General features: G+C 46.4%; 2 protein-coding genes across 2 annotated transcripts; both read right to left on the reverse strand.

Annotated features, from left to right (window-relative positions):
• Nucleotides 1-5910: 5910 nt before the first annotated feature.
• On the reverse strand, nt 5911-15980 carry LOC131267076 (uncharacterized). Its single transcript, XM_058269835.1, has 6 exons — nt 15899-15980; nt 15427-15670; nt 10060-10275; nt 9836-9990; nt 9412-9780; nt 5911-7972 (listed from the first exon to the last, which is right to left on the reverse strand). The coding sequence occupies exons 2-6, from the start codon at nt 15494-15496 to the stop codon at nt 7277-7279; spliced, it is 1506 nt and encodes a 501-aa protein (XP_058125818.1). The 5' UTR covers nt 15497-15670; nt 15899-15980; the 3' UTR covers nt 5911-7276.
• Nucleotides 15981-19704: 3724 nt separating this feature from the next.
• LOC131267431 (ATP-binding cassette sub-family G member 4-like) lies at nt 19705-22274 on the reverse strand. Its single transcript, XM_058270311.1, has 5 exons — nt 22051-22274; nt 21413-21987; nt 21242-21337; nt 20698-20994; nt 19705-20610 (listed from the first exon to the last, which is right to left on the reverse strand). The coding sequence occupies exons 1-5, from the start codon at nt 22272-22274 to the stop codon at nt 20009-20011; spliced, it is 1794 nt and encodes a 597-aa protein (XP_058126294.1). The 3' UTR covers nt 19705-20008.
• Between the last annotated feature and the right edge of the window lie 377 nt (nt 22275-22651).

Consider the following 22651-nt stretch of genomic DNA (forward strand, 5'->3'; position numbering starts at 1 on the left):
TGAAGACTTGCAGTTTTTGGGATGGTTTGTGCATTGCATAACACAAGAACGTCAACTGTGTTACCTAAGATCTACCCGATCCGGAATTAGACATCAAGCAGGTTTCTCTGGAAATTTAATTTCCTTCAAAATCCGTTTCCAAAGTCTCGCCGTTTTCTCCCATCAGAGGTGGATTTAATGCACGATTAATTCACAACTTTACGGTGCTACTCGTTCGGCTCGTTTATACGAATCGACGTCAGTTTTAATCCCCTCTAGTATTCACCCATTAAATATGGAGGGAAGTGAGCAAGAGCTCGAAGTGTTGTCTAAATGCTAAATTACACCACCATTGACACCGGCCGTCGAAAGGACCTACGCCGATCATGACGATGATGATGATGATGATGTTCAACGGATATCATATCCTTTTCTTTCGCGACAACGAATCTTACGCCGCGCGGAAACTTAATTAGAAACTGTTGATATCCGCATCACACCCGCAAACACAATCCGGATCTTTCTCACCCTTCATTGGGGTTGCGTGTGTGTGTGGTGAAAAGCTACTGGAGTGAGAAACACCGGAAAACGATAAAACTAATCGCTAGAACATGCTTTCCTTCGCAAGTCTCCTTCCTCTTTGAGGTCCTTGCAAACTTCATCCTTTCCTAAGACACCGTGCTTGCGCCATTCCGGCAGCGATTAGTTTTAATATCGCCAACCCAACGACAGCACTACCGTTGCATGTAAATGAGCGTTTTCCACCACACGCACAATAAATGGGGGAAAGTCTCGTTTTTCTCTTTCCCCACGTGCTAATGTGTGGAACAGGAGGCTCGATCCCTCGGCGTGTGTGGACGCGTTACGCAACAGATCACACAACACAAATCCATCGTTCTAATTCCCTCGGCGCGAGGCACCGGCAGCAGACGTCAGGCTGACAGATTCAATCTGTCACAAATCCTGAAAGCTTTTCGTAAGCCTACCGTGTAGCCACAGGCTTTCCCGGGGAGTGGGTGTGATATGTTGTTGGTGTTGCGTTGCACACATTGTTATGCCTCGTCAGTTGTGGCGTTCAATCAAACTTAATATTGACGCATATGGACCCAACCCCCAGGAATAACAAATTGGCAGTGTGGCAAAGTTCGTTAAAGAGCAAGAGCGAGAGAGGAAGAGGAGGATACATGAGCCGGTTATTAAATTCTACCAAACAACCATCCTTACCAACACACTAGCCTTTAAGAAGACGCTTGCGGAAGCTCCTAAGCATTGTTTGGATGCTTCAAAGGACGCAGTTTGAAAGGACACTCACAAACGCGGGGGAATGTCGAGAACTGCGAGTAGAGTTAGATTTCCCATGGCGTTCTGTAAGGGCCACTTTAAACAAAGCCTCAAAGACCACCCAATGAAAGAGCCCTTGAACGTTGGCCTGCCAGCTGGGAAGGTACGCGAAGGAACCTGATAGCGTCGCCGAATGGAAGCGCACTATATTTCAACTCGCGCCATTACCATGGTCGTTTTGAAGATAGAGAGAGGTCTTCCAAACCCCGGCCAGACGAAAAACCCGCGTACAGGAATTCATAAACAACCGTCAGACGCGAGGACATGACCATGGGTTATATCCCTCAGCGAGTTCCCCAACTTCCATTCGAGCTCCACCGATAACGGTATTTTGTAATACGCGAAGAACGCGACGCACGGGATGACGGCTCATCATAGCCGGAAGCTCGCCGGACGACAATGCAGGGATGCAATACATCCCATCACCACCACCAAGGGGGATGCCAACGAGTGGCAGCTCATGAGAGTACACAATGCCCCAATAGTTCCACCTATTGTGCCCGGCCATTGTGCCTTAACGCCATAGCCAGAACTTCACCGTACCCTTGGGGAGCATAATTAAGTGGAAGGAAACTCCCAGCAGGAAGTTGGAGTGGCGCGCGGGAGGAAAACGCACTCTCGAGGGAACAGTCGTCCGCTATTTAGCGACCGGCGGAATTGGCGAGGGTGCGTTGAGATTTAGCGCCTTAAGCACGGAATGATGACGACAATCACGATTTACAAGCAATTTGTTCGGAGATTGTCCACCATATCCCGTGGGAGCAACGGAACCACGGAGCAGCGAATTTACATCATTTAAATGTAATCACTGCTTTAATGCTACTATTAAAGGACAGTGACCCTCGTGGCTCTGAACGGTTTGTTGGGTAGTCCCAGTTGATAGAGTTACTACATTTTGAAACAGAAAGCACGTTTTTTTTTGTATATATCACTCTTGCAATGCTAATTGAAAGCGCACCTCGAGTGAATCAAACGACACCACTTTTCCGTTGTCACGCGAAATGCAAATGCACAGGAGTTGCGACTGATTCAGATATTGGAGTTTCCCCCACGACGGCAGTGATTAATTGCTACCACCATTACATTAATTCGTCAATATTCAGTAACAGCGGGGCGCACTCGATTGGATTGATTGCTCCCGATCGAATTGGATAGCAATTAATTTAATGCGCACACACGGTGGCAAACTGAAAACATTCACACACCGACATCAGTCAGTATCAAACAGGTCTATTTGGAGGAAGAGTGTCGAGTTCGGAAATCACTTTGCAAACCACCTCTGTGTTCTGGAGGGAATCTTTGTTGTCGCCTCCAATTGGATCCGCGGATGGAGACAAGATCCGCTCACAAACATTCCTTTTCTGTCGAGAATGAGGAGATGCGGCCCGGAACTCAGATCGGAACAGCGACACGCTTGCTTGAGCGTACATTTCTGAATGGAAATTACATTCGAGCTCGGCAAGGGTAAATATTTGCTGATGAGCCCAATGGTGGTGAGTATTGGATTCGATTTAGGATTCGATGCACACCGCGAAGTGTAAGCAACACTGGAATGGTTTACGGCAGGACAACATGCCGTACATTACGGTGTTCAGCCATGCGGTGCGTAATGCCCTCCGAGGCTTATGATGAACCTGATCCTCAGGTGGTAGGGAGTTGCGGTGGCTTGAAAGGAATAACGTTCCTCGGGCAACCATGGTTTCACCGTATAATTCAGTGATCCAACCGTAGCCACCTTTGACAAATGATTCAAGGGTACAATTTATTATCCATCATCTTCCGATTCACCCCTTTGACGACCGTCTATGGTGGTGTCTGCTGTCTTCTATTGGATACCATCCAGAGAAATGGAGGGATGGTGCAGATATTGGAAGGATATGAGAGGCCAGCTTCAATTCGAGGCCAAGGGCTAACGATATTGGAACACAGCACATGAGATGTAAGGACCCACACCAAGCTGGAACCAGCAAGGAACGTCTTCCATTTGCAATGTGCGCACTCAAGTGTTAACGCATAACCTTGTCCTCTTCCCACTTCCGTTTGGAAAATGTCAAACCGCTTTAGTGGCGAACCAATTTTGTTTCAAACTAGTCTTGGGTGAAACCGGAAGGAAGCCATATCCCACCGTCGGCAATTTGGGTCAAGTGAGTTTGCATCGAAAGTGACTGGTCTTGTTGCATCTTCGTGCGGGATACGTTACTTCCATCGAACAGAGTTCCTAACTATTTATGTGTGTGTAGGACAACAAGACCGATGCGTGCCGTGCTTCTCTTTGAAGTGTGCTTCTGGGAAGGGGATCTTCCGTGCCAATTTGCCACTAGGAAGCCGTTCCATGGGGTGAGGGAGGGTGGGGGGAACTAATTGGATTATTTGAGTCAAAGATTAATCGAAATAATTATCAAACAAATAGTCGACCGTCGCACGACGCTCTCTCTCCGTTTTTTTTTTTGTTTTACTTCGTTGGTCACAGGCTAAGGATCATCTTTAGCCTCTTAGCACACCCGGGATGCGTAAAAACACGGAAACGTGTTTGATTTATGACCACTCACACACAGGACACCGGGCCAGGAAGTGCAAACTCACCGCAGCATCGCACACGAATGTCTTAAAAGGAATTACGGATTCGCTTCACCGAGTCCGAGGGGGAATCAAGCGGATTTGGATGGTTTTGCTGCATCCTGCGTATATGTGTATGTGTGTAAGGAAGGGAAGGGAGGATGCGAGGCTATATTTCCTTAAAAACAAAGTACTAAATCATCCTGTTATCTCGTAAACGAAACGAATGCCTTGCCGGTGAGCTTGTGCGTCCCTTTGTGTACCGTTACTTTCGCCGAAAACTTTCGCACTCGGGGGGTACAACTCCGAATGGAAAGGAAAGCACAGGTCGAGGGAGTTGATGCTTATTTTCTTCATTTTTGGAAGAATCCAAAACTGGCTTATGCCAATGCGATTCGTTTCAGATGTTTAGCTTTTGGGATACAATATGGTTTATATGTCGAAAGTACCCTAAGCAAAAGCGTTTTCGTTCTTAAATGGTTTTCTTTTCGTATACTTACCTTATCTACTTCAATTATTTTATACTCCTTTTTCAATTGATTGGTAACATTTTTCCCAATATGTTTATCTAGCTCTGCTTTGGTTTTCTTTGGCCGGTCGATTGCATCCTTACTGCCGCATAGTGCAACCGATGGCTTTTCATTGTTCGGCACTGGATTGCTCATCTTTTCTTCGGCTCCCCTTGAGGGATGCACACCCCACTCCCGCCCTTCTCCACGACCCAGAGCGGAGCAGCCAGAATAATGATAAGAAAACGGAAAAGCAGCTTTTCCTTGTCGAACTGAAAATGTACACCATTACTGAGCACTATGGCACCATGGCGCCGGGCCAAAGGGACAAGACGGTGGGGCGGCGATTTGCTGAAGCATCACTTTCCCACCCGCAAAGGGGAAGGAAGACACCGGACTGCCGAGGAATGCGCTGGGGAAAACGGGGGGGAAGATTTCCCCGGAGCGATGAAACCATAGTTTAAACAGAGTGAATGCAATCGAAAGGCAAACAAAAGGCACTGGTCTATCCTACCAGCTTGTCTATTTGCTCTGGCACTCTTCCATCCTTACCTTACCCCTGACGTAGCCATTTTTTTTTCCTTCCTTTGCCATAACTCTCCGGATGCGATTGATGTTCGGTACGTTTGGTAAACCAATGCTCGCCAGAGACGGAATACTTTTTGTCAAAGAAGAAAGCATATCTTCTGTACATTCATTCTTTTGTGGCTCTCGCCAAGGCACAGCACCGCCTTCGTCCCCGGTTCGGGTGTCAGGTTGGAAAAAGGGAGTCGCAAAAGGAAGGTTTGAAAGTGAAAGAAATTAAATAAAAAGTAATTTTCAATAAATATAATTTGATATCATCGCTCGCCGAACGGACGACCACTCCAGTGGGCAGGGAGTGGTAGGAAGGGTGAATCAACAGAAGTCGAACATGGGAAACTCAATCCCATCCAGTACAGTGCAACCGTAAGGTCCTTCAAAGGAGCAGCAGCACCATTCTACAAGTGAAATGCCAGAAGGCAAGAACTGCTTCCTCTCGAACGGACGGACGGAGGATTCGAGGCGATCGATGTAGCGAAAATCCACTGCCCGAGAAGAAAAAGGGGAAAAGAAAAACAACGGACCGCTTTTCCTGGCTCCGGTTCCGGCTGCACGATAGGTATCAGATCGAACCGTGTTACTTTCCAGCATCTTTTGTCTATTAGTCTATTTGCAGTGAAAGATTTGCCGCCGCCTTTTTTTTCGGCTACAGTTTTCCCACCGAAAATACTTCCACGATTCCGGAAAATCCAGTGGGATTTTGGGATGGAAGCGCACGGTTGGATATAAATTAATTTCTGAAAGTGCTAATTAAAATCTTATTTTCAACTTACCAGGTTTTTCGCTGCACGGCGAAGGGAAATGTGTGCCAAAAAACCCGAACATATTTTTCCGTGGACTTTTTTTATCCCGATATCTACGAATGCGCGTGTTTTCTACCTGCATTTGAGCAAAACGCTATCCTTTCGCTTCGGATGCAATTTTAGGGGAGGGGATGTCAGGATAGAAAGGATTTATTGAACTGTTTACTTTCCTTTCGTTACATTGCCGACTACACTATCGTAATGAAAACTTCCACTTTATTACCTGTGCGAATTGGCTGAAATTAATTTTATCTCTACACTTTCCCTGTGTTTTACACTAGATTTTTCGACTATTTGTTAACCGCTCCGACTAATTAGTTCGTTGGTTGCAATTTTTCCTTCTTTTTTTTCATTCAACGGAAGATTCCTTCCTCTGGTCATCGTCCTCTCGACAAAGGCGTTCTCTTAAACTACTTTCGAAATTGGTGTGCATTCGGTGAAGAACAGACGAAGGTAATAACTTTGATATTGGAAAGGGTTGCTCACAGAAAAACCAATTGATCACTCCATCGGCACATTGTTTATCTCGGCCATGATGTAGCCATTTTCATCAGGATTATTTGCTCCGTTCTTCGGAAAAATAACCCCCGGCCACTCATAATGGAGCAGCCTTCTCCCGCCGTTCTCTCAATTTAAGCCAAGTTTATCAACCCCTTCACTAATCCTTCCATAATGCAAACAGCAACAACGAGAAAGAAAAAAGACGGGAGAGTGCAAACAAACTATTTCGTACTTTTACGAGCAGGATTTGTAGAAAAGTTTCTCGGTCTGGCCGCGGCCCGCCTCCCCCATCCGCTCCTCTTGGTGTTCCCTCCCGTCGTGCTTCGAAATCGAACCACCACGCCGGAACGCCAATCAACCATGAGAATAGAGAACTAACCGAAGCTACTCGGATACTATCATCGGGTTTTATATTCCCCCCGAACTCCCTCCCCCTCCCCCACCCTCCGCGTTCGCCTGATGGGAAAGTTTTAAGCCACACGACGGAACGGAAGAATGTCCGAAACTGTTGTAAATAAATTATTTTCCAATGAAGAATAAAATCTCTTCTTCGCTTCGGCCTTCCGGTTTTCCCCGGGCTTTTCCCCCACCCGGGTGCGTATGTTGTGCTGCTTTTTCGCTGACCTCTTCCAGAAGGGAATGGCCGCTTTTTACCGGCTGTGGGGAGTGAAGGTTGGGAGAGGGGCACATTTCTTTCGGAAGTGCTTACACTCGACATTTCACCGACCGACCGAAGAAACTTCTTTGGTATTAGTTGAAAACAAGACGCCCGGCTCCTTTGGTGCACCTCCTTATGCTTTCCTAGTGCACCACACACACACAAACAAACACATACACACTCACGCATCCACATACATGCACCCGATTTTCCATCAATCGTCCCTTATAAAATCTACTCCTACCAACCTTCTCTTGGTTTCTTCTAGTAAAATAATTTAGATCAATAAATAAATAAACGTCTCTTAGGTTGGAAAAGTTTAACGCCGGCCGGCTCCTGTCTCTCCCCTAGGGCCGTCCGAACTGACCGTTGCCGAAGAAGAACGGCGGTGCCTGCGGGTTCTGGGGCAAGCCAAAGTTCGGCGTCGGTCCTACGCCGGGGACCGTGAACAGGGGTGGCTGCATGGGGAACGGAAATTGAGAACCTGGGAACGATCCGCCAGCCATCGGGAAAGCACCACCACCGCCCGGTTGCTGCTGCGGAGGAAATCCCATCGATGGCCACCCGTTCGGGGCGGGAAATGTTCCGGGTCCCGGGAACGGATCGCGCTGGACGACGACCGATGGCTTCACCGTCGGATCGAACGTGATGGCGAACGGGTTGACCGTGACGCTCCGGTCCGTGGCCAGCCGGAAGTTGATGGCAATATCGTTCGTAAGATCGTGTGCCGGCGCTGGAGTTCCCTCGTCCGCCAGCGGGCGTTCCTGATGTTCGTTGAAGACATGCTCGAACTGGTTCGATGTTGGTACAATAATGCGATGTTCCTTTTGTCGGCTGGTTTCTTCCCACTTTATCGGCCATGCTTCGTCCCACTCCGAAAGGCGGGTTGGGTAGGTTTCGAGCAAATCCTCGTACAGAGATTCCTCGTCGGAGCTCGCGTCGAGCAGTTCGCTGGTGGCTCGGTTGCGTTGCTCCACCATTTTCTTCTCGTCCGAATGCGATGGTCCTTCGAACGACTCCAGTCCCTTCCACTGTTCCGAGGACTGTTCAAAATTAATTACTTCTTATTCTTATCGTCTTGGCTTGGCTTACCGTTGTTGCGAGAAAGATGTATCATTTTAATCTGGCAACTGGTAGCTAGTTAATGCATCTGGCGTTTTCTTATCACAATTTTATAATACAGAATTATCATTTAGGCGTAAAGGTAAGAAAATAGTTAAACAGTGTTGGTTCCTTATGCTTTAGATATGTACACGATCGCAAAGGAACGTTTCCATTCTCATCACAATAAGAAAATATAAAAATATTATCCCAGGCTTACTCTATATTCACATGCCGCTCCTCACACATAGCTTTCATTATGATTGTTGTTAAATATAGCATAACGTAAGGGATCAGTAGAAAAACGGAAATAATTAGATTTCAAGCAGCAGATCAGGCAAGAACAATCGGCGGAAGATTGAGCACGGAATGGGAAAAAGGAGAAGAAATGTTCAAGTTCTTTTCAACTTTATTTACATCATTATGTTTGTAATGCTTATCTTGGTTAGACTTATTAATGTAAAAAAACTCGGAAGAGCAGCAACCAGCGAAACACGTCTGCATCCCGACCTCGTTATCCGGTTTTACAATCCAATCCCAATACTGTACAATTGGTAGCATATACCAAGAGGTGTTTTGTAAGATCACACCTTCTCCGGGTATTTTCCTCTGCGTTTTGTTCCTCCATCACAAATTTAGAGCCAATCGAATAAAATCGAAGACGCTAACGCTTTCCATTCCCAAATGAAACCGGTCAAACATGCATTCTGGTTCCCTTTTTATCGTTTTTTGAAAAAGACCAAACTCCTCCCCCCACTCTTCCGACGTTCTCTCTGTTGCAGAAACGGTGCATCTCGTTGTGTTTTGTAGTATTATATTGTTTTTCGTCGTCAGGATGAAACTAGTTGGCACCGGTAGGAAAGTGTGCCCTAGCCCTGCGGTCAAGATGGAAAACATGTGGAAATTGGTTGGTAACCGTGAATTCACATCCATATACTTGGGACCGATACACATGCGTTTACATGGGAGGAATGTTAAGTTTGAAAAAGGAACGTCTAATGGATGCAGGGAACAATTAAAATAAATGAGTTAAGTTTTGAAAGATTCAGATAGCGACCGATCGTTAAAGAAGAGTAATAGTTGATGCAGATGGAGTGTCAGATGTGAGAAGATTCCATTTCAGATGTAGGAATTCCGTTCCATGAAGACGATACGAGAAATGGCGGAACCCAAAGATGCGTAGGAAATTGGGATTTTGCAGAGAATAGCACTGGACTTCAGAAAATAGCAGCCCGAAAGAGGTGGAAAATATTAGCCAAGCGTGGCACTAGGGGCGAGGAACAGCGAGAGGCTGAGAAGGTTGTTAGGCAGCGTCTGCGGCGGCTATGGTAGTGGTTTCCGCCGCGACATCGGCTTCTTCAGTGACGCTCTCGGTATTTACCTCCGACTTTTCGGTCAGCGCATCCTTCTCCTTCGGCTTCGCCTCATCGATGTCCACGTTGGAGGTGTCGATCGTGTTCAGCTTCTCATCGGCATCGGGCGTTTTCTCCTCATCGCTCGATTCCAGTTCCGTGTCCCGTTTGGGGGCGTCGGTGCCCGGAGCGCTTGCCTCCTTATCGTCGTCGTCGTCTTCTCCATTTCGGTTGTCGACTTCGACCTCAGTGGGGGTTTCCGGTTTCGGGGCTTCCCCGGCAGGTGCCTCATCTACCGGCTTAACATCAATAACGCGCACCTTGAAGATCGATGTTCCGAAGTCGGTCTTCTTGGTGTAGTACGTATCATTGATCACAACCTTGTGTCCATCGATAACCTAAAACGAAATGGGTTGTTTCAAACGATTCCAAAAACCACCAGTTTCTGCATACCTTGACCGTCGAGGTGGAGTTGGTGGCGGCGCCATCTTCCCCGGAATCTTCCGGAATGCCAACAGGCCACACGCCGGGTCCGGATGGTACCAAGTCCCCACCGTAGAACGGATTCCACGAGCCGGCGAAACGATCACGCACCCGCTTCATGAGATCTACGAACGAGAAAAACCGATTAGATTACTCTTCTATCGCAATGATTAACCAGATGTGTGTGTACTGACCATCCAAATATCCCGTCAGATGCCACGAGAACGGATTGTACGACGGGAAGTAGATGGGCCGGGCCGGCACGGGGTAGAAATCGCCGGTATCCACCACTCCGTCGAAGTTTTCGAAAGACGTCGACGGGTACCGAGGGAACGACGGGCGCTGGTGCGAAAGTGGCACTACGATGAACTCCGCATCATCCGACGAGTCCGATTCCTTCTCGTAGCTCGCTGAAAGTGGAAACCAAAGTTTGAAGGTGGAGACGAAGCGAGAGATAAATGAATTATCGATCATCGTCATCAGGCTTATTGCGCATCTCTGCGTGCTGGAAAATGCCCCATCATGGCCTACTGCTAGCCAGCTGCTATGTAAGGGGAGGAGGCTTGATCAAGGTGAAATCGATTTGAATTGTAGGCAAAAAAACGGCCATATCTGCTTCATTTGGGGTGGAGTAGGCGATGACTGGTCTGTAAGAGGGGTCTTGGAACTGTTCAGCCCAAACTTTTCTCGGGGTAGGAGACGAATAATTGCAACCACCCCGTGTGCCTGTGGCTACCCTAATCGACGGTAATTGGTGCGCTTCAGTGGCCTAATGAAGATGTTGTCCGTTGTTATTCGAAAAAAATGGAAAACGATCATTATTCGTCGAAGGGCATGCAAGCGGGTCGAGTCTCAAATCGTTTGAATGACACTTGCGTTTGAAATTCGTGATCCTCCTCCTCGAGGGGTTGTGTGGAGATCGCCGAGTAGAACTATCTTCTTCAGAAGAAGGCCAGCAAGAAGAAAACAAGTGAAACTCACAAAAAACTACTCGCGATGAGTCGTGGACCAGAAAGTGAAGTTTGGTCATGAAAAAAAGAATCGATGTTTTTGGTAAAAATTTCATTCGTTCCGCAGAAATTTCCGGGGATCAGGCCGATGAGTAATTGCGTGACAAAATCGCGTGAAACAGTCACTCGTTTGCTACCTTTGCGTGTCATCTGCCTGTTTCTGTGGTTCATAATTGATGTAACTCATTTATCTGCCGCTGCCCGTATGTCTGTTCGCCTACGGGTAATCAACAGAGCCGAGTGTTCACTCCGGTGAACAGTTATCTCCAGCTTTTTCCATTCCATTACGAAACAACGTCCCACGGGGCCTTACATTTACACAGCCTGTAGAGGAAATGACACTTTGCATACTTTAAAGCTACAGTAAAATGTGTAGATAGTCACATTTGACTTTCAATTTCAATTACAAATTTGAGTTTTTTTTAAATAGTTCCTTGTTCCGGGAAAAGCCGCCATGAAATTGTGCTTCAAGCAGATTATTTTTAAAAACACCTAACCGAAAGCTTATAAATATGTATTATACTGTTTATTCATCCCTAACGATGCATGACATGACTCTCTCGAGCCCGACAGGTGTTGACCTATAATTGTCCTATTTTGTTCAGAATTGTAGAACAGCTAAACAAATTGCAGGATGATCCCAATTCAAACTCTTGGCAGCGATCTCGATCACGACCGTGGCTCTCTAACTTCTTTCAATGGTGCTATTGACATTGTTATTAGCGACAATATTCGGCTACGTGACAAGCTTCCGATAGAAGTAGGTTGACCTACTCACCGCGGACCAGTTCGTGCAGTTGGTGTTTTGTTCTCTGTTGCAAACAGTAGTTTCACAAGATGTTGTTTTTCTGATTCTTTCCTTTACCTCTGATGTCTTCGGTATCATCTTTGAAAGATGTTTGGTGGAGCAAAATTGAATGCCTTTTTCGCACTGAAATGGCCTTTGACGGCAAGGTGAAAATTATTCATAGTTACATCCAACTATTTGCCACTCTACGAGCATGTGCACTTTACGCAACTGAAGGATTTTCCTGTTCCGTTGGTTGCACACTAATTTCCTGCTAAAACAATCGAAATTGTGTTTATGCATGTCGACAGCTTCACATAAAGAAATCATTTTTTAGTTATGTAAAACGTAGCAAATTTGGTATGCCCAAGTGGCACAATTGATTACTTTTAGCATATTTCAGACAATTTCAAATACACCCACAGACATTCACAGGAAAAGAAAACCGAATGTAACATATTCATTGAGCAAGAACTGGTTTTGCAGTAAATGTCACGTGCATCGATGCAGTTTGCCAACTTCGGCACCGGAATGCAGCATAGATTGGGAGGCAAATGGAAGCCAACGGCTGACGGGTCAGATAAACGCAAGATCGTGGCGTGCATTTGGAGTTTGAATTGTATTCAAAACATGCAACGGAATAAATCAACATCAAACATACCGTTACACGTGTTGGGGAGAACCGCCACACACAGCTGCAAGAATGTAATACCACATCTATTTGAACAGCGTAGGTGGTCGAGTTGTTTGGTAAGACATGTTTCAGGTTGAAAGACATCAACGTCAGAGAACCAATTCCCGATACAGGAATGGAATTTCGAATTTTCATCCGTCGCCATCAACGCTCAGAAAACGGACAACTAAAGCGTTACACCTTGACTTTCTATTCAACTGCATCTGACCAATAAATTAACCAATTGAACCATTGACCTTCGTGTGTCTTAGAAACGTTGCCAAAGTTTTCCCTAAACACCCGATTCGCCATACTTCCTTCAGTCGCCTCCAATGTTCACCCCAAGAACACGATTCAAACGATCCAAACATTCGAGGCTCGAAGAATTCGAAACACTTGACGTGCTTTTCATTTCCATCCGGCACCTCTCTAGCTACCGCCACCTGTTCGGCCGCGAAAGCATTTTAATGAGCCCGCTCAACGATGCTCGATCCATTTCAAGTGCTTCCCCCCCACCCCGACTTGTTGTGGCCGAAGTTTTCAAGAACAAACAATTTCTCTACCGTTTGAAAATTACATCCAGGAGATGAATACCTTGTTTGGGGTGGTGTATCTTTGAATGGCGATAGCAAAAATTTCATCTGAAACAGCCCTTGATTGTCCCTTAATTTAGTGTTTAATTTAGTTAGTTCCGCCGGTTTGAGAAATATTCCTCAATGAAATAATAATAAACATCGCGTCATTCATTCATCATACGTACGTACCATTTTTACCATTTTTCAAAGATACAAAATCGTCTCCCTAGCGGTGTTAACATCATCTACTTCCACGGCGACAGCGGCGGGAAATAAATAGAACTGCGCGACGTTCTGCTCGCCCACGTTTTCACGACGCCATCGGGTTAAATCAATATGCAGCATCAGTTGGACGGTTTCATTTGATGCCAGTGACCAACAGGGGTCGGAGCTGGTGCAGCGAAAATCTCTCTCTCCCCCTCAACCAGCGTCAATGAAAATGCGGCGCATCTCGCTTACTTCCCATACCCACCCTACCACGCGCGGTTCGCTCCCACATTCAATGCGGCAATACGTCTATGTACGTCGTAATATCGTGTGAATTGTCAGCACGAACATCCCTTGGTTCAGGCGGATGCTTTTTCCCCTGGCCATCAAACCAATCCCCCGACGCGGCCGTAATCAACCGAAATTGTTAATAGAATTGTACTACCCATAGCCACTTTCCGGACATGTGAGGCAAAGTCTCCTCTACAGCATGTGGCATTTTGTTCGGGAGGTCAAGACTACGTGATAGCAGGCGGCATTTAATGCTAGTTGGAGAACTTTTTTCAAGGATTTTGGATTTAATCCATTCGCAATTATATTTCGCATGCAAACCACCTGGGTATGGGATATCATCGTTTTAGCGGAGCATGGAGTTGGGTTCTTCATTTTCCAAATTGCTTCCACTTTAAAACGATCCATACACGTGTACAACGAGGCCCAGCCAGTTTTCTTAATGTACCTCCACAGGTGAACGAGATGATGATCGCGGCTACTCTAACATCGGCAAAAAAGAAACGACACATGCTTTGGTGGAAACGGTATTAAATTGGCCGTGAAATGACGCAGAGGAGCAGTGAATCACTCTCCCAAACCAATCCAAAGCCCCATCGCAAGGTCAACCGTACGCGAATGGACATGGAAATGAACCTGAGGAAATACACCGTCCAACAAGACGAAAAGGTTCAGCTCCAAAGTCGGAAATGCCAAAGAGCAAGAGTGCCAAATATATGAGGATGAAGAAATTCATTCCGGGAAAATCTTCGCAGCGAAAACAGAAATAAAAACGCACCAGCACCGGTTGTGGTTGATGCTGTGATTTAAAAATAATCTCCTACACGCTGTTACTTCATCCCAACAATATATACATCTGCGTCGTGGTTACGTATTAGATTGATTTTAATGAGCTTCAACCTCATCTCCTTCCAGAATCGTGATTCTCCAGCACCAGATCCTACTTGCGCAATCAAGCTTTAGGGGAAACGGAACTGGCGGCTTAAATCTGGCGTGTCAATTAGAAATCCGTACAATATGGTGGTGATCGAGAGTGTTGAAGTGATTGCGGAAACGGTGGTATGTATCTTAAAAAGCCCGGAATTATTAAATTCGATTGTTTCTTCATTTTAGAATACGACCACCGCTTCAGCTGCCGGCTGGTTTTTTTCGGATGAAATATTTGGAATTTCCAGAGCGAAGTTGGTCGAGAACATATGGCAAAACCAGAATGCAGCAAAACCTGTTCTCCTGCTCAACCGAACGTGAGGGCGATAACGTGGACAACACGTTCGAGTGTTCGGTTGGCGAAATACGACAAACCCTCCGCCGTCGTTGTTCTCGAAGTGGATATTTTTGGTCGGCGCTGGAAGTCATTATACGCCACTTGGGCACACGATCGACGTAAAATTGCGCCTCAGGTAATTGCGCTCGAGCTCTGGGATGGAAGAGGCTGTACTCGTCAGCCTACAACCCTAGACGCTAGACACGATTTTTGATTACGTTCCTCCAAACGCGCAACTGACGATTCGATTAAAGGGAGTTTACAATTGCAACGTTATTAAAGTGCACTATTTCGAAAAGCCTAAGCACCTTTGGAAAGACATGCTACATGGCTCAACGAAAACAAACCCCCATAGATGCACGCAATGTTACGTATGGAATGATTCTACGAATTACCCACCATCCCCATGCACTGGCGTGCAGTAGGTTGAACGTCAATTGTAAAAATAACCCAACGACAATGGTCCGCATTGTCACACCCACACACGCCGTTGACCTTCGTCTTGGGAGTAGCGGCAGTTACGGCGGTCAGAATTGATTTTTTACGGCCATCGATCCGTTCGACACCGCCGACGAATGTCACAGAAAGCGACCCACAACCTACAAATGCTACAATAGGGGCGATGCGCTTTTTTTGGTGGCTTTGAAAAACAAGAAAGTCCGCCCTTGGGGCAAACTGGAGCGCGTCCATATTGAAGGCATCCAAAACCGGATTCTTTCGCGTTTCACGCTCGTGTCCTCAAAAACAAACCTACCTGGAAGGGCGAAGGTGGCGGTCACGGTCAGGGCAACCACCAGCAGGCAGCTGGTCGCAAATCGTCGCATTCTTCTGGACGTCCGTTGATTTGTCAAGCGTTGTCACCTACGTCGCAAATGTTGAGAGTTTTCCAGAAATTTCCAACCTTTCCGGTAAAAGTACGCGAATGTCTGTTGCTCGATTGCGTCACACAAACACACACGGCACACTTCACTTCGGTCGGCGCTCGATGGAACTAAACACTGCAAGAAACGATGACACAGTTAAATAAGTTACTAACATGGAATGGGCTCAGAAAAATGCTTGCTGGATAGTATTTTCACCACCCAACGTGTGACTTCCTTCCGGGCACTTGCGCGACCACAGTCAAAACACAAATTCGTCAAATGGCCCACTGCTGGAGTGGCAATCGTTCGGGAGAGCAGTGTACTCGCGCTTTTTCCTCCGGATAAAAACACCGTGTAGCGTACCTGGTAACGCGAGATATATCGGCCTGGCGTCTCACAACTCACTGACGGTTCACCAGCACTGGCGTATGTTAAAAGGCGCGTTCGTACTCTCGGAACACGTTCTCTCGACTAACCGGTGCTCGCCGGCCGCACAACGTCTATATATGCGACCGGCCCCGTGAGTCATGATGATGCGGTGGCCCGCGCGCTGGCACTCCTGAGGCCATTTCTGTCCCGCATCCAGCGGTCGACATCCGACGGTCCCGTTCGCTCCACAATCGAGACCCCCCTTTCCGGCTGGCGTGGATGCTAAACGGTGAGCCACGGCATCTGGGAGCAGCGAGCTACGGTCGACGGTCTGTTGCTCTGTTATGACGGGGCATCAGCAAACCCGAGTGCTGGAGTGTTGTAAAAAGTTCCCTCCATTTGCCGGTTTGGTTTCTAAGGTTAGTTTTTGAATTAGTTTTAATAAATTTCAAATTATTTGTATTTTTAGGTGAACCCCCGTTAACATTCATCTGTCCCAGGAAACGAACCTCAAAAGGACAATTTTATTGAAAGTGTGACATTTCCCGGATATCACCGACTCGACCCTTCGAACGCAAAGTACACAATCGCATCTTAAACGGTCGTAACCACACTCACCTTCACTCTTCTTCGTCGGGTTCTTTTTTTCATTCATACATCCACCAAAGGCAGCGTGACTTATGCCATTTTCATTCCACATGTAAGAATAATTTTGCTCGCATCTTCCTGCTTCGCCACAGGACCGATTGGAAGCGACAGTCGTCGTGTTCTAAAGCTGTCGACTAATCGGTGGTGTAAATGGAGATGAGAAGTGAACGACTCGAGTTGCATTTTGCCAACGTTCTGATGTCGATTAACGCTTCTGTGTTAAAAGGAAACAAACCGAAAAAATGGGCCTTCCACGAGGAGGAGCGATTCTGCCACGCGATAAACGATAAGTAAACCAAATTGGTCGCGCAAACGGAACTTTCTCGTACACCAACTTCCTTCCACGATGTACTGTGGTGCTATCTAAGGGTATGACTTGATTGCTTGCGCATTTATGTCGCTGAGTGCGATATCGGAAAGCATTTTTCCGCCGCACCATAAATACTCTTGACCGTTGCTGACCGAGAAGACTCCAGCATCAGCTGTTGAACGTTTGCCGATAACTGAGCCGCAACCACCAATTCAACCTCGAGCACGTGGCCATGTCAACAACGGCGCTCCCACCTAGCGGTGCTTATTTCAAATAACCAGATCAAAATATCTAAACGTAGGCGCGCTGCATTGGGAAAGGAAAAAGTACATGTAGGAATTTAAATGCATTTGTTTTTCCGGCAAACCTACCAAACGATCGATCAAACGGTTAATGGGTATGGTGCCGATCAGTGGATCGTTCTCGAGTCGGATCGTGCTCTGGTCCGATTAGTGATGCCACGTTCAATCACACACACACACGTCGTCTCTGCACCCTTCGCGCATCGTAACCCTGGTCAAGGTCGTTATACCGCGCTTGGCACGCGAAGCTGATGCGCCGAAGGCCGGCTTTTTTATTCCTGGCCTCACTGCACCGCTTGGGCTACCCATGCTTGGCGATGGCATTCAGTTCAGGCGACAAACAGCCCGTAATGGGCTAGTCATCTCGGTAGAAGAAGTCAGGTGGAAATTGCTACCGCGCCCTCATGACGGAAGCAGTTATGAATATTGCTTTTTTTCTTCGCGTTCCGCTAGTGCCGCTTTTTTAAACTTCTTTGGCCTATGCTTTGGATCGTTTCCTTCTTCACAATAAGGTTGTAGTGTTTCGTGCGGTCTTTTGGGTAAAAACTATATCGTTGTTTGACGTTTTTATCTTTCTCCTAATGGTCCTTTTGTATCTATATTATCAATATTTTAAGTGTTCCTTTCACAGCCTTTAATGGCTTTTTCAACTGTTCGATTTCTTCTTCCATCAAAAGCTTGTTCCACATTTTTTGTCTCTTCTTCTTCAACGCATTTGTCTTTATCTGAACAATGCGTTTTGATTTAAAGAAAGTTAGAATAGACCACTATAGTTTTATAGTTCCTGGCATTTTAAAAATATTTCTTTAAGCTTAAATTTTGTTTATTTTAACTTAGATTCAATTGAATTTGAGCTGTTCATCTCAATAATATTTTAAACTCAGAGGTACGTCGCTAGCATTCAAACATGTCAAAGCTAGTTCCGTACGTAAGGCCTTGTTCTAGAAGACCAGAAGATAAAGTGAAAACCTTACCTGTCACATTGCGCCAGGAGACTGAGTCATTGGTCTAGAAACAAGTTCAGATGATCGTATAATACAACAATGGTTCTTCTTTTGTATTTACAGAATGCTCGCGATAAACCGTGGTGACATTGATGTAAATAAATTACTCATTACTCACTCAGCAAGTATGTTTCTTCCCATCCGGACGATGAATACATAAGCTAACACTTGTGCTTGGTTTTTTGAAATGTATTTAATGAATAATCAAACTTTGGTTGAATACGAAAAATGCTGAACAATGCATTGCACGATTCGAACCTTAACGAAATTTAATAATCATCTCGGCACAATCGTTTACACATCCAAGGTGGTTGCCCATAGTCTGCGGTTGGGCCTTTTTATTTTTAATGATTTTCTGTTTGTAAGAATACAGTAAATACAAATTTACTTCTAAGAAAATGCTGCGCAATTTGGCCAACTTGAAGATGTTCGGAGCACGATAAGCGTCGATCGTTTCCTGTCCTTACGTTTCGATTTTAAGTGCATCCCCGCGCGCCAAGCGCACGTGATTTGTGGGCTACAGCACGTCCGATTTACTTTGCGGCGATGATTTATCAGCTCCGATCGTAAGGATGAGTGAAACTGTATCCGCTACGCCTGAGGGTTTAATTGACGCGATGCTCACGTTTATTTTTTGTTTTCTTCACTTTATAATGAACAGTTGGACGCTTTTCAATAGAGTTCCCCCGTGGGGAGGATGGAAGTAATGAGTTCAAAGCTGAATATTCGCGAAAGCTTATTCATCATCATCTCCCTGAGAATCGATTTTCAATCGACACACGATTGAAATTAATTCATACAAACCGGATTATCCAGTTCGATCGCACGATGTCGTTGATTTGTTTAATTTTTATTCCTTGTGCCTAGCGCTCCTTTACCGCCTTCCTGTTCCAGCCCATTTTTGAGCCACCATGGAAGTGCCCCAGATCGGGAAAAGAATAGCCGTGTCCGCGCCGCGTCGTTGGTACCATTGGGAAATCGGCTTGAAGTGTGGTCGGTAATTAGCCGATGGAGACCTGCTGCAAAGCGTTTACCCTCTTGCCCTTTCGGTTGGGCTCCGTTTGTTTTGTTGGTCAATATCGAAGCAATCTTCAGGCGCATTGCCAACAGCAGCACGATGGACTGCATCTCTGAAGCTGAAGATAGAGCTAACGTCTAGAGGTCAAGTGACGGAGCGAGCTCCTCGAGCATCGGCCGGTTATGCTGCAATCGCTACATCTACCGATGTATCCATTCACCGGTGCTGAAGAGGCTTCATAATCATTCCTTGAGCACCATCGGGGTTCGATGAGCAAATTCATTCGATGGTCCATTTTTTGCGCCACCGTGTTTTGCTAATGTTCGCACTTTTGACGCGAGTGTTGTGGCGGGAGCAGGGCTCTAAAAATAGCTAAAAATATCCAATCGCCTGAGGATAGTTCGATTAATGTCTTAATAATGATGGAAAGAGTCGGTTTTTGTTGTACATTGATCCTTTATTTTCATTAGATAAAGATTTCACCCTCAACCTCTTGTTTTGGACTTTGCAGGTTTTTTTTGCGTAATGCGGAATTGAATCACTCCCAAACATTCATGTTCTAAGAAGTGGTTTGCAAGTTCACCACCACTCGTACGTCCATTCATTCGAATGCGCCAATGAAGCAATGTATTAACTACACGCAATACTTTACACACTTGCGCAAATACCTTGTTGTTTGCGACGGAATGATGAATAATTCCTACGTTACTGGAGACTGTTTTGCCTGCATCGAACGGTTTCTCCGATCACACTGGAAAAAATCTACGACTGTTCTTTCAAAAACCTTGACTGCTCATCTAAAGCTCGTCTGAGCTACCAGTTTCAGCGATTCCATCGAAGACGCAGTCTTAAGCTAAGGTACAGCACCACGTGCAGAAACACGATCCAGATCGATAGACCGGCCACATCAACCCAGTACCGGTTCGGTTCCATGTGTAGGGCTTCCAGTATTTTGCTCGTCTTCCGATAGTAGCAGAATATTTCCTCACACCCCAACTCAGTCCGGTTGTGACCGTACGTGGCCTGCACTAATCCTTCGAACCCGTACCGGAAGTAGCTGATCAGCGTGAGCGGCTTAAACATGTCCTGCAGCTCGTTGTAGCGAATGAAGAAACCGGAGAACAGCAGCGCCGGAATGATCGACGCCGGCACGATGAACGGGCTGACCTCGATCGGGAAGAGAGCACCGGCGATCAGGCCGTAGACCTGCGACAGCCACCCGAACAGGGCGCAGATGCCCCAAAACATGATGACCCGGTCGGTTTCATTCAGCTGGCCACTCAGGTAGTACATCAGCAGTTGGAACACAGTCACGCCCGAAATCATCCACGGAAAGTCGGCGACCAGCTTGGAGAAGAAGTAGGCCGACACGGAGTAGTAGTTACTTTTGTGCTCCCGCACAAACACAGCCATCTCGAGGGGAACTACCGATTCAAAACCGGAGATCAAAAGAGAATGGATATCGAACGTGAAAGAACACTCCAGAAAGTGTCATGTACCTAGCAACTTACAAGTCAAGATCACGGTCATGGCATTGGCAAAGATAATGAACATCAAGAAGGCAATAAGCAGCGAAATATTCGACAGGACCTTCGACGCGTCGTCTCCGACGTTGAGGAATACCCAACCGATCGTGAAGCCGAACAGAATGTGACCGAAAAAGCGCAACCCCATCAGGGCGGGATTCCGGACCGTGCCCAAAGCTGTCCGTCGCGTAAGGATGGTAAACTGCTTCCACCACGTCGTCGGAAACTGCGGCCCCCGTCCGTCGATGAGAAATTCCATTGAGTTGAACTCTTGCTGGATGCCTTCAGAAATTGAAATTACTTGATGTGTTAATGGGAGCGGTTTACAGCGTTTTACATATCATCCCGCAACCCCGGCAGTGTATGTAGAACATCAAACAATGATAGTCTACTGTTAAGTATTTGTTAGATGAAACCTGCTACTTAATAAAGTTTTGATGGGACTTTGGAATAAAAAGCCGGGAAATGCTGTATGTAAAACGCTGTATCACTGTATGTACTGCGCATTGCATAACTTTTGGCGTCTCACCTTGGTTCATCGATGCGCTAACGGATTTCTCCGATTTGACCATGAGTTTTTGAATGTCCGCCTTCTTCGTATCGTGCAGTGCTGCTATCTTAAGCACTGAGAAGTGGAAACATACATCGAAAGATGGAAACGATTATCCTCTGAATTTATTAAACTTTTAGGGAAACATACCAAAATCCCCTCGATTGTAGTACGGAGGGCAGATGAATCCAGCTTCGGCAAAGGTCGGTATCAAATTATCTAACGTCCCTTGATACATGCAGCGTCCATCCACAACGACGTAGATGTCATCGAACAGCTCCAGCAGCTCCGAACTGGGCTGATGAATCACACTCACCACGCACCGCCCTTGCCTCGCGAGATCCTTCATGTACGAAATAACCTGATACGACGAAACACTATCAAGCCCGCTTGTAGGCTCGTCGAAAAACATAATCTGTGGATTGGAAACCAATTCTAGCCCGATGGAAAGCCGCTTCTTCTCGCCACCGGAAAGACTTTGCGACCTGTTATGCGCACATTTTTGCAACCCCAGCAGCGCAATAACATCGTTCACGATCTTGATCTTCTGCAACTGGGACACTTCGGCGGAAAGCTTCAGGTCGGCCGCGTAGTGCAAATTTTCACGTAGCGTTATATTAGGCAGCAGCGCTACATCCTGGGCCGTGTACGCAACCAACTGACGATACTGCTGCCGACTGATGATTTCATTGTTTACGGCAATTTTACCACTGACGCCCTGCGTTCTAGGAAGATAAATCATTCGTAGCCGTTTGAATATGCAACTGCGCGCAACCGATCACACTTACTTGAAGCCACTGAGCACGTTCAGCAGGGTTGACTTTCCCGCGCCAGAAGGGCCAAGAATTGCCGTGAGACGACCGCTCTCGAATGAACCGCAAATGTTGTTCAACAGTTGCTTCCGTTCTTTGCGATGCCGTACCTCGTAGGTTATGTTCTGGAACTGAAGATTGGCGCTTGCCGCATGCATCAGCGGCAGCGTAATGGCCACAGTATCACCTTTCGTTTCCATCTTTTATCACTCCCTTTGCTCAAATTAGGAAAAGCTGCGTAGGATAAGTCACATTCACTTCAGAAATATTTTTCACGAGTGCGCCACGCACAGTGCTGATCGCCTAGTGAAGGTTTGAGAAAATTTTCCCACCTTCAAGGACAAGTGAAACTAAAGCTGAGCATGCGGAAGCATCAGAGTGCTTGCAGTCTGTACACCACTCACAACCGTACTGAGTCGATCTTCCGTTCATCAACCGAGATGATGGTCGTCCGTTCGGATCAGAACTTGATACCGAACCGGTTATTCCAATCACCCTGCTCACTTTTTGTAATGCTTTACATACTTGTTTCACGCCAGACTAGATTCGTCACTACACACCTTCGTAAGATGGGGAC

This window comes from Anopheles coustani, chromosome 2 (assembly GCF_943734705.1).
Source record: "Anopheles coustani chromosome 2, idAnoCousDA_361_x.2, whole genome shotgun sequence".
Classification (NCBI taxonomy): Eukaryota; Metazoa; Arthropoda; class Insecta; order Diptera; family Culicidae; genus Anopheles; species Anopheles coustani.